Below are 17,762 nucleotides of genomic sequence, written 5' to 3' on the forward strand. Positions count from 1 at the left end.
GAGGTGTTGAGTTTGGGTAGGGTGCTCTTTCCAAGAGCCGGTGCAGACTCAATGGGCCGAATGGCCTCCTTCTGCACTGTAAATTCAATGATAATATATGATTAATCTAGGACAAAGGTTCGGCACAACATCGTGGGCCGAAGGGCCTGTTCTGTGCTGTATTTTCTATGTTCTATGTTCTATGAATTTCAAACTCTGTAATCATTTGTAACCAAAATTCCATTGCAACACAAATTTCACACATTTAAAATGTTTAAAAACATCTGAAAGCAGCTTCCAGCCATATAAAACAATCTTGATTTCTAAATGTGGTATACCAGACTTAATTATTTTCTTTAATGCGTTGCAGAACTCTTGAGACACAGCTTACAAGTAGTCTACTATAAATAGACTCCTTGGGAATACAGAAAATTATAGTACAGGCCATTTTGAGGTCTGGCAATTGTTTGCAATTGAAAATCTCCCAAACAGCAACTGGCTTTCCTTTACTTAAGATCATTCTTCATCTTTTCCAGTATGACAGAAGAATAATCTTGTCTTTACTGTTTGGTTAACTATTCTCTTAAAAGTGTTGATTCATGAAAGGAAAAAGTTCATCGATTCTGGTTACCTACCAATGTCTTGAATCCAATTTTCAGTGTGGGCAAGCAGCTTCTGAGTATCGCAATTGAGCTGATTTCTGTACTCCCTGTAATTCACAGAAGTTCCCTTTCAATTAGGCACTGCCAGTTAGTTAATCCAGGTTGCTGAAATCAACTGTAGCACTTTGACTACTGTTCTATTCATCACTCGTCACAAAGAGACATTCTGCGCCCCATCTGTTCTCCACATGGCCCCTTGGCCGCTGGGACCTTGAGGGACCCAGGAGGTCGTTCAGCCCTCTTGAGCCTGCCCCACCATTCAATAACCTGTTGGACTTTAACCTGGTGTTGTAAGATGTCTTACTGTGCTCACCCCAGAAGCTGGCATCTCCACATCAAGTCTATTCATAGTTACTGGAGTTCAATTTATTTATCATTCTTGCATACCACTGTTGTAATTCCAATTTTCTCAGCTTATCTCAGTCTCTTCTTCCTCTTTGGATACTACTGCAGCAACACCATACATGCTGCACTTTGGTGACAAAGACTTTACATGTACATTGATGACACCCAGTTCTACCAGCCAGTACCTACCACGGTTCCTCCTCGGTCTCTAAATTTTCAAACTGCTTGTCTGATATCCAGTGCTGGATGAGCAGAAATTTCCCCCAAATAAATATTGGGAAGATCAAAGTCATAGCTTTGGTCCCCATGACAAACTGCATTCCCTAACTAGCGAAACATTTCCTTTTCCTGCCAATTGTTTGGAGTGTGAACCAGGCTGTTAGCAAGCTTGGTGTCCCAAACACAAATCCACACCATCATTAAGACTGCCTATTTCTACCCCCATAACACTACATGACACAACCACTATCTCAGCTCATTTGCTGCTGAAATCCTCATCCATGGCTTTATTACCTTGAGATCCGACTATTCCAGAATGCTCCTGGGCAATTTTGACCTTCTCTAAGGTGAAGGTCAACCAAAATTTCCTTAATCCATAACCTCGGTACTTGCTGATATAGATCGGCTTCCAGCGGAGCAATACCTCAACATAATTCTCACCCCATTGTCAAATTAATTCACATGAGCCTCTGAGATGATATCTGTGGTTCATCTAATTCTGGCCTGTGGAGCATCTCCGATTTTAATCACTCCACCACTGGTGGTTGTGACTTCAGCTGCCAAGGCTGTAAGCTCTGAAATTCCCCCTTCTTCCTTAAAGTCTACCCCTTTGACCATCATCTGCCCTAATACCTCTAATATGATACCATATCTTATTGTGATTTATATTGCTCAGAAAACAGCATAAGCAGCAAGTAATAGATGGGGCAAAGCAATTCCACAACCAAGCAATCAGATCTAAGCTCTGTAGTCCTGCCGCATCCAGTCGTGAATGATGGTGAAGAATTAAACAACTCACTGGAGGAGTAAGCTCCACAAACATCCTACTCCTCAATGATGGAGGAGCCCAGTGCACCAATGCAAAATATAAGGCTGCAGCATTCACAACAATATTCAGCCAGTAGTGCTGAGTGGATGATCCATCTTAGCCTCCTTTGGAAGTCCCCAACCAATCCTCACCAATTCGATTCACTCCAAATTATATCAAGAAACGGTTGAAGGGACTGGAGACAGCATTGGCTATGTGCCCTGACAATACTCCGGTAATAGGACTGAAGACGTCTGCTCCAGAACTTGCCGCACCCCTACCCAAGTGGTTTCAGTAGAGCTACAGCACTGGAATCTACTCAGCCATGTTGAAAAAGGTATTTCCTGTACACCGAAAGCAGAGCAAATCCAACCCAGCCAAATACCACCCCATCAGTCTACTCTCAGTCATTAATAAAGTGATGGAAGGGGGTCATCAATAGTGCTAACAAGCTGCACTTCCTTAGCAATAACCTGTTCACTAACTCTCAGTTTGGGTTCTGACAGGGTCACTCAGCTCCTGGCCTCATTACAGCCTTGGTTGAAACATGGACAAAAGAGCTGAATGCCAGAGGAGAGAGGAGAGTGATTGCCCTTGATAACAAAGCAGTATTTAACAGAGCGTGGCATCAAGGAGCCCCAGCAAAACTGGAGTCAAAGGGAATCAGGAGGAAAACCCTCCACTGGTTGGAGTCTAACCTAGCACAAAGGTAGATGATTATGGTTGTTGAGGGTCATCAACTCAGTCCATAAGACATAGGAGCAGAATTAGGCTGTTCGGCCCATCGAGTCTGCTGCGCCATTCAATCAAGGCTGATGTGTTTCTCATCCCCATTGTCCTGCCTCCTCCCCATAACCTCTTATCCCCTTATTAATCAAGAGCCTATCTATCTCTGTCTTTTAAAGACATTCAGTGATTTGATTTCCACAGCTGTCTACGGCAAAGAGTTCCACAGATTCACCACCCTCTGGCTGAAGAAATTCCTCCTCATCTCAGTTTTAAAGGATTGTCCCCTTAGTCTGAGGCTGTAGCCTCGGGTTCTAGATTTTCCTACTAGTAGAAACATCCTTCCCATGTCTACTCTATCTAGGCCTCTCAGTATCCAGTAGTTTCAACAAAATCTCCTTTCATCAAAGAACAAAAAAAAGTACAGCACAGGAACAGGCCCTTCAGCCCTCCAACCCTATGCCGATCATAATGCCCTAACTACAAAAAAAACTCCTGCCCTTACTCAGTCAGTATCCCTCTATTTCATTCATGTACCCATCCAGATGTCTCTTAAATATTGCTAATGTGCCTGCTTCCACCACATCCTCTGGCAACTCATTCCAAGCACCCACCACTCCCGACGTGAAAAACGTACCCTGCACATCTCCCTTAAACTTTCTCCTTCTCACCTTGAATCTATGCCACCTTGTAATTGACACTTCCACCCTGAGAAAAATTCTCTGACTATCCTCCCTGTCTCTACCTCAATTTTGTAGGCCTCTATCAGATCTCCCCTCAGCCTCCGTCTTTCCAGTGAAAACAATTCTGGTATATTCAACCTCTCCTCATAGCCAACACCCTTGAGACCAGGCAACATCCTGGTGAATCTTCTTTGCACTCTCTCCAAAGCTTCCACGTCCTTCTGATAATGTGGTGACCAGAACTGCACGCAATACTCCAAATGCGGCCTAACCAAGGTTTTATACAGCTGCAACATGATTTCCCAACTCAATGCCCCGGCTGATGAAGGCATGCATGCTATATGCCTTCTTAATCAACTTGGCCACCTGTGTTGCAACTTTTAGGGAACTGTGGACCTGCACGCCCAGATCCCTCTGTATGTTAATGTTCCTAACGTTCTGCTATTTACAGTCTAATTCATACCTAGATTGGATCCTCCAAAATGCATCACCTCGCATTTGTCTGGTTTAAACTCCATCTGCTATTTCTGTGCCCAAGTCTCCAATGTATCTATATCCTGTTGTATCCTCTGACAATCCTCGACACTATCAGCAACTCGGCCAATCTTCATGTCATCCGCAAACTTACTAATCAGACCACCCACATTTTCCTCCAGATCATTTATCTATACTACAAACAACAGAGATCCCAGCACTGATCCCTGTGGAATACTAGCTACAGATCTCCATTCTGAAAAACACCCTTCCACCACTACTCTGTCTCCTATAACCAAGCCAGCTCTGTATCCATCTAGCCAGTCCACCCCGAATCCCATGTGATTTTAGTTTTTGTACCAGTCTGCCATGTGGGACCTTGTCACTCACCTTGCTGAAGTCCATATAAACTACATCCACAGCCCTCCCCTCATCAATTTTCTTTGTCACTTCTTCAAAAAAACTCCATCAAAGTTGGTGAGACATGACCTTCCCCGTAAAAAACCATGCTGCCCATCATGAACTGGTCAATTTTCCTCCAAATATGCATATTTCCTGTCCCTCGGTATCTTTTCCAAAAGCTTCCCCACTGATGTCAGGCTCACCAGCCTATTAATTGCTGGATTATCCTTGCTTCCTTTCTTAAACAAAGGAACATTGGCTATTCCCCAGCCCTCTGTCCTTCTAAACTCCAACGAGTATAGACCCAGCGTCCTTAACTACTCCTCATAGGGCAAGCTCTTCATTCCAGGGACCATTCTTGTGAACCTCCTTTGGACCCTTTCCAAGACCAGTTCATTCTTCCTTAGATATTGGGCCCAAATCTGCTCACAATATTCCAAATGGGGTCGGACTAGAGTTTTATGCAGCCTCAGAAGTACATCCCTGCTCTTGTATTCTAGCCCCCTCAGCATGACTGTGAACATTGCATTTGACTTTCTAACTGCCAACTGAACCTGCATGTTAACCTGAAGAAAATATTGAACTAGGACTTCCAAGTCCCTTTCTGCTTCTGATTTCCTAAGCCTTACCCCATTTAGAAAGTAGTCCATGCCATTCTTCCTACCAAAGTGCATAACCTCACACTTTTGCACATTGTATTCCATCTGCCACTTCTTTATCCACTCTCCTAGCCTGTCCAAGTCCTTATGCAGCTTCGCTGCTTCCTCATTACTACTTGTCCCTTTGCATATCTTTGTATCATCTGCAAACTTAGCAACAGTGCCCTCAAGTTACTTCTTCGAGGTTGTTAATGTATATTGTGAAAAGTTGTGGTCCCAACACCAGCCCCTGAGCCACACCACTAGTCACCGGTTGCCATCCTGAAAAAGACCCCTTTACCCCCACTCTCTACCTTCTGCCAGTCAACCAATTCTCTATCCGTGCCTTAACACCATGGACTCTTAATTTATTTAACAGTCTCTACGGCACCTTGTCAAAGGCCTTCTGGAAATCTAAGTAGATCATGTCTGCTGGTTCTCCTTTGTCTAATTTCCTCATTACCTTCTGAATTCTAACAGATTTGTCAGACATGACCTCCCCTTGATGAAGCCGTGCTGACTCAGTCCTATTTTATCATGCACTTCCAAGTTCTCCGCAATCTCATCTTTAATAATGGACTCTTTAAGATCTTACCAAAGACCAAAGTCAAGATAACCGGCGTATAATTTCCCGTCTTCTGCATCCCTCCCTTCTTAAACAGGGGTGTTACATTAGCCATTTTCCAGTCCTCTGCGACTATCACTGCCTCCAATGATTCCTGAAAGATCACTACCAATGACTCCACAATCTCCTCCGCTATCTCCTTCAGAACTCTGGGGCATAGTCCATCTGGTCCAGGTGGTTTATCCACCTTCAGACCTTTACGTTTTCCCAGAAACGTCTCCTTAATGATGGCCACTACACTCATCTGTGCCCCCTGATTCTCTTGAAGTTCTGATATCCCACTGGTGTCTTCCACCGTGAAGACTGATGAAAAGTAACTATTCAGTTCCTCTGCCATTTCGTTTTTCCTATTACTACTTCTCCAGCCTAATTTTCCAGTGGTCCAATGTCTATGTTTGCCTCTCTCTTACCTTATATGTATTGAAAAAAACTCTTGCTATCTCCTTTTATATTACTAGCTAGCTTGCACTATTTCATCTTCTCCCCCCCCCTTATTGTTTTTTTAGTTTAGCTTTTAAAGACTTTCCAATCCTCTGGCTTCCCACTAATCCTCACCACCTTGAATGCTTTTTCTTTGGCTTTTATGCTGTCCTTGACTTCCCTCATCGGCCATGGATACCTTGTCCTCCCCTTAGCATGTTTCCTCCTTCTTGGGATGAATTTCTGTTATGATTCCCGAATAACCCTCAAAAACACCTGCCGTTGCTGTTCCACTGTTTTCCCTGCTAGGTTTCCTTTTCAATCAACCCTGGCCAGCTCCTCCCTCATGTCTTTGTAGTTACCTTTATTTAATTGTAATAGCGTTACATCTGATTCTAACTTCTCCCTCTCTTCCTCATTGCAACTTACTGTCCCATCTATTTTTGTGTCATTTGTGATGACTTAAACCCTCCGAGCTGTTAAAACTGTTTCCACAGTTATATAACCTTCTATCCCTGATCCAAGTCGTTTATATAGATTGTATATAGCTGGGGCCCTAAGGACTGAACCCTGTGATAATGCCACCGACCGAGGAAGCGAGGGAAAACATCCAAGCAATCGAAAACAAGCTGGACAAATTTAACACTAGACTTATCTCTCAGAGGGAAGAAAGAGACTGCTGTGTGCTCTATTTCACAGGGACTCTATTTCACCCCTGCCTCACCGGACTGTGCCATACAACCTGAAGGCTTCTCGATTCACCGGACGGACTGCACCGGGTCATCAGGCAAAGCAAAGAGGGAAGGGGTTTGCCTCCTCATCAACTCCTCCTGGTGCTCCGAAGTGGCAACCCTGGCGACCTACTGCTCCCTGGACCTGGAATACCTGACTGTGAAGTGCCGCCCAGGCTACCTTCCATGTGAGTTCACTTATCACAGCGGCCTACATCCCACCCAGGCAGAAGTGAAAAAGGCGCTGGACGAAATGTACACAGTTATAAACAACAATGAAACAGAACACTAGGAGGCCTTGTTCATCGTGGCCGGAGACTTCAACAAGGCCAACCTCAAGAGTGTACTGCCAAGAGGGCGGCGTGTGGTGCAGTGGTTAGCAATGGGACTGCGGCACAGTGGACCCGGGTTCGAATCCCCGCTCTGGGTCACTGTCCGTGTGGAGTTTGCACATTCTCCCCATGTCTGCATGGGTTTCACCCCCACAACCCAAAGATGTGCAGGTTAGGTGGATTGGCCATGCTAAATTGTCCCTTAATTGGAAAAGAACAATTATTGGGTACTCTAAAGTTATATTTTAAAAAAAGAATGCACTGCCAAAATTGCACCAACACATCCCCTGTCCCACCAGGGGCAACAACACTCTCGACCACTGCTACACAAAAATCAAGGGAGCCTACTGTTGCATCCCCCGACTGCACTTCGGAAAATCAGGCCATAAAACAGTGCTCATTCTCATACAAACAGAAACTTAAGCGGGAGAATCCGGTTAAGGAGGTCATGCAGTGCTGGTCTGAGGAAGCAGAAGAGCTCCTACGTGACTGCTTGGAGTCAGTGGACTGGTCCATATTTAAGACCTCCGCAACCAACCTAAACGAGTATGCTACCACCATCACAGACAGCATCAGCAAATGTGCAGACAATTGTTTGCCAAAGAAAGCATTATATACGTTCCCCAACCAGAAACCATGGCTTGATCGGGAACTTTGACCTATACAAGAAATCGAGGTATGACCTCCGCAATGTCATCCGGGATGCCAAGAGACAATATCAGACCAAGCTGGAGTTATAGACTAGCATTACAGACTCGCGTCGGTTGTGGCAAGGCCTAAACAACATAATGGGCTACAAAGACGAGCCGAGCAGAATCTCCTGCAGCAGCACACCCCTCCCCGATCAACTCAATGCATTCTATGCTTGGTTCGAGCAGGAAACCATCAAACCGCTGTCGACTGCCCCAGTAGCCCCGGACACACCATACCCACCATCACAGCTTCCAAAGTCAGATTGGCCTTCCTGACAGTGAACCCGCGGAAAGCGATGGGTCTGCACGGGGTCCCTGGTCGTGCACTCAGATCCTGTGCGGACCAGCTGGCAGATGTGTTCGCGGTCATCTTCAACCTCTCCCTACTCTGTTCCGAAGTCCCCACCTGCTTCAAGAAGACCACCATCATAGCAGTGCCAAAAATGAACAAGGCAATGTGCCTCAATGACTACCGTCCGGTGGCCCTGATATCGATCGGAATGAAGTACTTCGAGAGGTTGGTCATCAGGCACATCAACTCCAGACTCCAAGAATGCCTAGATGCACTGCAATTTGCACACTGTTGAACCGGTCCACAGCAGACGCCATCTCCCTGGCCATACACTCATCCCTGGAGTATCTCGGCAACAAGGACTCCTACATCAGACTCCTATTTATTGACTACAGCTCCGCCTTCAACACCACAATCTCAGCCAAGCTCATATCAAAGCTCCAAAACCTAGGACTTGGCTCCTCACTCTGCAACTGGATCCTCGACTTTCTGACAATAGACCACGATCAGTTAGAATAAACAACACCTCCTCCACGATAGTCCTCAATACCGGTGTCCCGCAAGGCTGCGTACTTAGCCCCCTACTATACTCCCTATACACACACGACTGCGTGGCAAAATTTGGCTCCAACTCCATCTACAAGTTTGCTGACGACACGATTGTAATGGGTCGGGGGTCGGATCTCAAACAACGACGAGGCAGAATACAGAAGGGAGATAGAGAACCTAGTGGAGTGGTGTAATGACAACAATTCCTCCCTCAGTGCCAGCAAAACTAAAGAGCTAGTCATTGACTTCAGGAAGCAAAGTACTGTACACACCCCTGCTGCATCAACGAGGCCGAGGGGGAAATGGTTGACAGCTTCAAATTCCTAGGTGTGCACATCACCAAAATTCTCTCCTGGTCCACCCACGTTCGAAACTACCACCAAGAAAGCACAACAGTACCTATACTTCCTCAGGAAACTAAGGAAATTCGGCATGTTTACATTGACTCTTGCAAACCTTTACAGGTGCACCATAGAAAGCATCCGATCTGGCTGGCTGCATCACAGCATGGCAACTGCTCGGCCCAAGACCGCAAGAAACGCCAGAGAGTCGTGAACACAGCGCAGTCCATCACACAAACCCATCCATTGACTCGGTCTACACCACCTGCTGCCTTGGGAAAGCAGGCAGCATAATCAAAGACCCTTCCCACCCGGCTTACTCACTCTTCCAACTTCTTCCATTGGGCAGGAGATACAAAAGTCTAAGAACACGCACGAACAGATTCAAAAACAGCTTCTTCCCCACTGTTACCAGACTCCTAAACGACTCTCTTATGGACTGATCTGATTAATACCGCTTTTGTATGCTTTATCCGATACCATTGACCAAAAACTGAACTGGACTAGCTACATAATACTGTGGCTACAAGAGCATATTAGATGCTAAGAATTCTGCAGCGAGTAATTCACCTCCCAACTCCCCAAAGGCTGTGCACAAGTCAGGAGTGTGATGGAACGCTGAACATTTACCTGGATGAGTGCAGCTCCAATAGCACTAAAGAATCTTGATACCATCCAGGACAAAGCAACCTGCTAAGATTGGCATCATACACATTCACTCTCTCCACGACCAACCCACAGCAGCAGCGTGTACAACAACAAGATGCACTGCAGGAATTCATCAACGTTCTTAAGGCAGCACCTTCCAAACCCACGACGATTACCATTACCATCTAAAAGGACAGGGGCAGCAGATATATGGTAACACAATCACTGGAGATTCCCCGCCAAGTTACTCACCACCCAGACTTGGAAATATATCGTTGTTCCTTCACTGTTACTGTCAAAATTCTGGACCTTGCTCCCTACCCTACCAGCACTACGGGTGTACCTACACAACAGAGACTGCAGTTGTTCCAGAAGGCAGCTCAACACCAGTTTCTCAAGAACAATTATGGATGGGTAAATAAATGCTGGCCTAGCCAGCGATGTCAACATCCCATAAAGGAAAGGGAAAAATGAAGCGCCATGGGATGCTTTATTATGTTAAAGGTGCTGCAAAAATACCAACTGTTGTTGTAATCTCACAGCTTCCTACCAATAAGGATAACCTATCAGTACCCCTTGAGGGAAGCAACGAGCCTCTGCTCTGCATGCTATCTTTCCAAACAATAAAGATCATAAACAAACACCAATGCTCATTTATATAGTACCGTTAATATATTAAAATATCTCAACGCAGTTCTTAAATAAAATTTTATACTGAGCCACATATAAAAACATTAGGTCAGATGATCAAAAGCTTGACTAAAGTGCTGGATTTTGGATGCACAAGTATCAGAATTAGAGGAATGCAGGGTTCTCAAGAGGATTGTAGTACTGGAGAATATGGAGTGCAAAGCCATAGAAGGATTTCAAAAGTAGGATGAAAATTTGAAATTTTGACACGTAATTGGTGAATAGTGCAAGTTGGGAAAGGGAAAGCAGTTTTGAATGAACTGAAAGTTCATGAAGAACGGAAGATAGAAGGCTGGCAAAGAGAACATTCGAATTGACAATTCCAGAGATAACAAAAGGTATGGATGAGGGTTTCTGATGAGCTGAGGCAGGGGTAGAGTTGTGTGATATTAGGGAGGTGGAGTTTGGCAGTTTTAGCGCTGGAATGGATATCTGATCGGTCGCTCACCTCAGGGTCAAATATAACACCAGGCAACTGCAAGGAGAAAAGGTGGAGCTGGTGACTAGGGAACCAGTTTGTGGTGGGCTCCGAAGGCAATGGCTTTGGTCTTCCAAATTGTGAGGTGAAAGAATTTCTACTCATCCTGTACTGGATGGCGGACAAGTAGTTCAACAATTCATAGGCTGTGGAGAAGTTAGAGTGATCAGGTGGAATTGCACAAGCATACGTGTGGAACCCGAGATGTAGCACGCTGATGAGAAATAGGAGGGGGCCAAGGATAGTTCCTTGGCGATAACACCGAGGAGGAAGAGAAGCCATTGCAGGAGATTCTCTGGCTACAAGTTTGAGGGCTAAGACAGAGGGTAAGCTTTAGATAAGATTAGCACAGGATCGGGGAAGGGATGAAGGGACAGGGAAGTGGCAGTTATATGATGGCTTAAATTTAGCGACCAAGTCCATTAGTTCACACGCTTGAAGGTGAAAATAGGGCATGACGGGGAGAGGGGCTTAAGATGATAATTTTACTGGAAATGAGAAGCTTGGTGGGAGCAGTGCATGATGGTGGTTGGTGAATCTTTGCATTCCATGACGACCTGAAATAGTATGCAGTTTATATGGAGGACACCAAGATTGAGACGTGCTTCATGTGATCTGACTACAACAGCCGGTAAAACCATAAATCTAAAATCTAACCTCAGCAGCAGTACTAAACACCAATATAGTCAAGATTTTTGTTAACATGAAACTTTCACATTTGAAGTCATAAACAGTGTTTATCAAAACTGCAAGCCACTGATTCTTTTGTTCCTACACATCACAAGATCTAGTTAAGTGCTGTCGTGGACACAATATATGTATTCACCTATTGCCAATGATTAGTATGTTTTATACAGAAAGAGGAGTGTTTTCTTATCCTTATCTCCAGCTACCACACCAAAACAGGAAGCCAGTGCTGCTGGCATCATCATTTTGCACTTGGAACAGGAAGTCAGCACCCACTCTTCCCATAGATGAATGCAAGATGTCACTGATGTAATTGTTGTACACCCATTGAATGTTCACTCCCACACTCCCAAACCTTGGCCTCTTCCCTCACCACCCCGCTTGCAACCTGGAGAGTGAAATTGCAAGGCAGCGAGGGAGAAGGAGGCAGTGAAGGGTCAGGAGCAAATGGTCAGTGAGGCAGAGAGCAAAATCACAACTGTATTCAGGAGTTTTTAAACTGGTGCGCGGGGTTCAATATTCTGTGAAAACTACAATCCTTAACCATGATGAAAAAAAATTATTGAATGTTTAATATATCTTTATATTGTTCAATATTAAGGGTGATCCTATTCTTGATACCTGTGGCTGATACTGATGTCACAGGCACGGAGACTGGATGAATGCACCCCCTTCCGTTGTGGTGGCAGAAAATACATCCATTCTAATTAAATAATACAGCAGCAAGCTTTCGTGAGTTAAAAAAAAAAGTTTACCTTCTCACACTTAATGCAAATTAAATGCAACATCATACACACGGTCTCACTCACACAAACACGCACAGAAATAGTGGATACAGATAAATGTGAAGCACCTGAGAGGTTATCTCAGTCTCAGATTGAGGATCTCCAGCTTCCACAGGAGGCCGCCAGTGATTTGAATAAATTTCTTGATTTCAAGTTGAAGTGCCGATCTTGTAAAGTCAGGGGTTCCAGCAGGTTTAGGTTTTTTCTTGTAGTTGAATAACAGTGGCTGGTTTAGCACAATGGGCTAAATAGCTGGCTTGTAAAGCAGACCAAGGCCAGCAGCGTGGGTTCAATTTCCGTACCAGCCTCCCCAAACAGGCGCCGGAATGTGGCGACTAGGGGCATTTAACAGTAACTTCATTTGAAGCCTACTTGTGACAATAAGCGATTTTCATTTTCATTTTTTCAACTGGGAGATTGGTTCTCAGGCAAACGCTAAACTGCAACAGGTTACATATTCTGGCCAACACAGACTTGCGGCTGGTTTTCAAGTCTGGTTCACAGACTGGCTAAACTGGTGCCTTTTATGATTTTGGTGGAACTAAACCTGGGTAGCTCAGTTGGTAAAGCATCAGGTTTTTAATTCGAGGGTGCAGGCTTCCAGCACTTGTCTGGACCGTGCTCTTTTTCTTTCTGTAAACAATATGCAGTGATTTGGGTAAAAAGCAGGTGTTTAAGTCATGGTGTTCGTTTGGAGAGCTGGTGCAGACACAATGGGCCAATTGGACTCCTGCTCCGTAACAATTCTGTGATCAGCAAACTGCTCTTAGCTGATCTATCAAATAAACAAAACATGTCTTTTGCCAAATTCAAGTCTTTTCCAAATAAGGTGTGGTGTTCATGTTGATTAGGTTAACATGTCTGAGGCCCACCCAGTCTAGTTTGAATGGAGAAAATAATTGGGATACCACAGAAGCGGATAGTGACCATTTCATCTGCCACAAACGGAGTTTCAATCTTTCCTTTTGTCCCATTTGAGGCAGATAGAGAGGCAGTCTCATAACTGCATTGTCTTTTGTGTTGGCCCATCCTTAAAGAAACATTCAAATTCTTGGATGGTTGTGCATTGTGGTGACCAACTAGAGCCTAGCGCTTGAGCCTCATTAAAATTGGCCATTTTGAATTAAAGAATTGGGCACTTTAAAACAAACCACAGTCACTCCAGCACAGACAGCCTCATGGGAATTCGAACTAGCCAGGTTTGAATACACTAAAGGTTAGACAGGCTGCCAAGACATGCCCGGACCTGCCCTGTCAATCAGCCATCAAGAGATAATCGATTCGATTGATATGCCGTCTACTGTTGGAAACCCAGACCGGGCCAGACTCTCGGGTGTCTAGAGTTCCCACCGTCACCTTATTTGGCAAAGGTGTTCGTGCCAACCAGGGCCAGAACCAGAGAGACAAGGACAGGAGAGGGAGAAAGGGAGGGAAGGAAGGGGAGGAGAGGAAGAGAGGGAGGGAAGGAAGGAGAGAGGGAGGGAAGAAAGGAGTGGGGGGAAGGAAGGAAGGAGGGAGAGAGGGGAGGGGAAGGAACTGTCAATTCGTGACGGCAGACCAGAGGAACGCCAATGATCAGATCCATAGCCCTACCAAGCCATCTTTGGGATAATATACACTGATCTTGGTATTTTGTGGGTAATTCGAGGGTTAATTGTGTTAAAAAAATTGTTAAATTTTGAACTTATGTTTGTGGTTTGTTCTCCTCGTTAATAAAGACCCCCTAGGTAAAATCTTTGAATAAGTGAACTGGTCAAAAGTATCTGAGGTTTTACACTGGTTTTGCACCATTTGGCACCCCAGACGGCCCTTCGATAAGAAATGGTATTTTGCTCCGAAGTGAACATTCAACTCAACATTCTCCAACATGCCCTCTGAGCCTGAATTAAGAGGGCAAATGCCTACGTGACGGCCAGTCTTGAGTGAGTGGGCCATAAACTAGGTGTCTGGAAAACAAGGCTTACAAACTGTACTTAGCATTAGGATAGCCGAGAACATTGCAAACACTCTGTGGGAGGGAATATAGTGAAGCCGGACCCCTACCCAAATCAGTTTCCGAAACCCTACGATGAACCCTACGCTTTAAAATAGACATGAACAGTCGTGGCGAGCGGGAGGAGGTCCTCCGTAAATATTTGAATAGTAAATAGCCCAAGTTGGTTCAGTGGGGTGACACCCCGACATCGGATCAGGGATCCAAAGGAGAAAATTGTTGGTGCCATGCCCATACAGAGGTGGGTAAAAGGAAACAAACTAACTAAGGCGATTGCAATCGCAAGTTGCCTGGATCAACTCTGTGGAAGTGAGAGAGAGATAGTCAGGATTAAAAGGGACAGGGAAGCCCAAATAGCCAAATTGAGGGCAGGCACAGAGAAACTGGTTAACCAGATTAAAGAAGACAAAGAATCTCAGATGTCCAAATTAAAGGACAAAGCGGAACAGTTTAACCAAATAAAACAGGAGAAAGATAGCCAGATCTCACAATTACAGCAAGACATGGTGGGCGCGCATTCACTAATTAGAAACCGATGTAGCGCAGAGAAGAGAGATACTGACTCAACCTCATACACATGAGCCAGTTTCAGGCTCAGTACGATAAGACAAATCAAAAACTATAGCGCACCATCAGTGACAAAGACAGTGTGCTAACACAACTAGAAGAATTAAAATTGAAATGCAGCGACCTGCAGGCTGCAGTAAAGGTTTTACACCAAGCAGTGAAAGACAATAGTGCCCACGCAACCGACCATACCAAATGCCGGCGCAAGATAGACAGACTACAGTCCCAACTAGCTATTAAAAGAGGGTAATGTGCGCGTACACGACACATTCCGGGTCAGCAACACAGAGGTGGAATGGGAGGAATTAGAAGAGGCTGCCTGCAGTTATGTGACCACCATCTCCACTACCGTCTGGGGACCCCACCTCTGTTCCAAGCGGCGGAGCCTACCGCATCCCCTGAATTACACCCAGCACCGGCCCCCATTCCGATGATTCCGGTCACTACCCGCAGACAGAACGGACAGAACCCTCATGTAACCTACTGAACACCCTACACCATGACCCAGCTCACCGACATCACAAAATCAATCAGGGTATTCGAACCCTCCTGGGACCCAAACGCACTTTTTGACAATGTCTCAGTACCGGGTTCTAAATGGCCTGGATGAGGCAGAGAAGGTTAAGCTAATACTATTATGTTTAAGCCCCGCCATTCGTTTCACCCTACCTGCTCCCCAAAATGTAGCAGGAGGAACCCTACTGGACATGAAAGCAGCTGTTCTAACCACTGGAGGACTCAATAGGGATGACCCGGTGAACGGTTTAAACAGGTGACAACAGAAACTTGGGGGCATCCGATAACTTTTGTCGCCGCTCTGGAACCAGTTAACTGGGGTATTCGGACCATTAGAGTCCAATTAGACCCACATCACTGTTCCATGTAGATCAGAACCCTGATAACCCATGTCACAGGTCGCAAAGCACGCAAGAACTACAATCCCAAGGATAACACCCATAATGAAGCCTGGACTATCCGCAAAATGACTCACGCTTGGGAAAGGGATGTTAAATAGCCAAACACCCTTAAAACCACCAAACCAGAGAAGATGAATCCTATATCCGCCCAAGCCCACATCCCAGCCGGGTATGGCAAAACGAGGGGGGAGGTAGAAACAAGGGGACCTGTCCATCTGTCCCCATATATGCCTCCCGATCGCCGAAACAGGGAACCACAGGCCAGTGCCGGCTACACTCCCAATCCCCAAAACTGGGAGTAGCACAGAACCTAACCAAGGTTTCCACTCCCACAAGGCACCCATCCCAACTGGCTAGAACTGCAGCCAACCCAACCATTTCACCTGGGACTGTAGGGACCCACCCAACTCCCCCCAACGACCGGCTCCATGATTCCCCAATGATGGAACCCTACCCATGCCCCTGGAAGGATCAGCACGACAGGCCACCATAACCCCAGTAGAAAACCCGAGACTCCCTTCGGATTGTACCCCCAAATAGAATACGGACCAGAGACATGCGGTGCCAGGCCTCACTGACATGGGTGTGTAACACTACATGGAATAGTGTAGGGAGACCCCTAGTAAAAGGCGGGTTGGAGGCCGCCCATCAAGTTCCGATGGGACACAAGGGGATCCTGCACTACTCTAAATACATCCCGTGACCTTGACTGCACATGGCACACCTGCAGGATAATTATGTTGAGTGGCTTCACAGGAGGGGGCAGAAACTGACACACTAGAATTTAGATTAGGACATCTGGTCTGTCACCATCCAGCTATCTTGGTTAAACTCCACCCCGAGACAGGATATATATTAAGATCTGACCTAATGCGAAAATGCAACTTGTCCTTCGACCCAGCCAATTCCTGCATCTGGTTGATGCCAACCATCCAGGAATCCCTGATCGAGGTGGCCACCGTTAAGTATATAGATAGAATCACCATTATCGGAGAGCTGTGGGTGAACCACACTGAGATGGCCGATGACCTGGTAGCACAGAGGACATTGGCAAAACACATTGGGGCATTCGGTGTGCCCCCTCTTGGAGGCTCACCACTGACTACCGTGCACTGAACCAGACCACCCCAGTCACGGCCCCCACAGTGGCGACCATGATGCGATGGGCCCTATATGCCAGATACTTCATGGTGTTAAGACAGCAGTAATGGCTTCTGGTCAATCCCCCTGGAACCCCACTGCCAGTATAAATTTGCCGTCACATTCTAGGGGCAGCAGTACACCTGGATATGTCTGCCCCAAGGTTTCCACAACTCCCTCTTCATCTTCCACCAGAGGTTAGCCAAAGGCTTGGAACATTTTTCCAGGCCAGAATGTCTCGTCCAATATCTGGACGATCTCCTCCTACAAACGGAAACCAGAGGGGAACATTTTTAATTATTAAAGAAACCGCTGAACCTCATCACTACATTAATATTAATAATAAACCGCAAAAAGGCACAAATCATGAGACCGCAAGTCTCCTCCTTGGGTACGGTAGTGACAGAGGAAAAGCAGGAAATTGAAAGGAAGTGAGTAGAGTCGCTAACACACCTTCCCTTGCCAAAGGACGTGACCTGGCTACGCTCCTTTCTAGGATTGGTGGGGTACTGCCGAAAGCATATTGACGGTTTTGCCACCAAAGCCGCCCACCTTTCTGAACTCCTACTGAAAAACACTCCGTAGACCTGGACCAAGAGTCATACACATGCAGTCTTGAAATTAAATAAACCAATCATTAGCGCAAGCCCCTGCTCTAACCCCTCAATCAACAGTCGACTGCCTTGGGAAAGAAGGTCTCCCCAAGTTGAACACGCCTCTTCCCATTGAGGCCATCGGGGTCACACACCTCCCCCAGCCAATGCACACTCCCCACACTGTCATAACCTTTCAATCAACAGAACACAGATTGTGGGAAGAAGGATGTATTTATAGGAGGAATATACCTCTTCCCTGTCAAACCCACTCCAGCCAAGCACACCCAAGTACCACTACACCTCTTCCCCATTAAACTCACTCCAGCCAAAAACACCCAAGTGC

The 17,762-nt window shown here is 45.8% G+C and overlaps 1 protein-coding gene across 4 annotated transcripts in view; it reads right to left on the minus strand.

The window, feature by feature from the left end:
- Positions 1 to 17,762, minus strand: part of pggt1b (protein geranylgeranyltransferase type I, beta subunit) — a 123,155-nt gene that overhangs the window by 69,438 nt on the left and 35,955 nt on the right. For 2 of the 4 annotated variants that reach the window (XM_072516475.1, XM_072516474.1), the window contains exon 3: positions 615 to 688. The exons of the other annotated variants lie outside the window; for them this stretch is intronic. In XM_072516475.1, coding sequence (XP_072372576.1) covers positions 615 to 688 — 74 coding nt within the window. The remainder of the gene's footprint in view (positions 1 to 614; positions 689 to 17,762) is intronic. 4 annotated transcript variants of the gene reach the window in all.

Source organism: Scyliorhinus torazame, chromosome 9 (genome assembly GCF_047496885.1).
Source record: "Scyliorhinus torazame isolate Kashiwa2021f chromosome 9, sScyTor2.1, whole genome shotgun sequence".
In the NCBI taxonomy this organism is placed as follows: domain Eukaryota; kingdom Metazoa; phylum Chordata; class Chondrichthyes; order Carcharhiniformes; family Scyliorhinidae; genus Scyliorhinus; species Scyliorhinus torazame.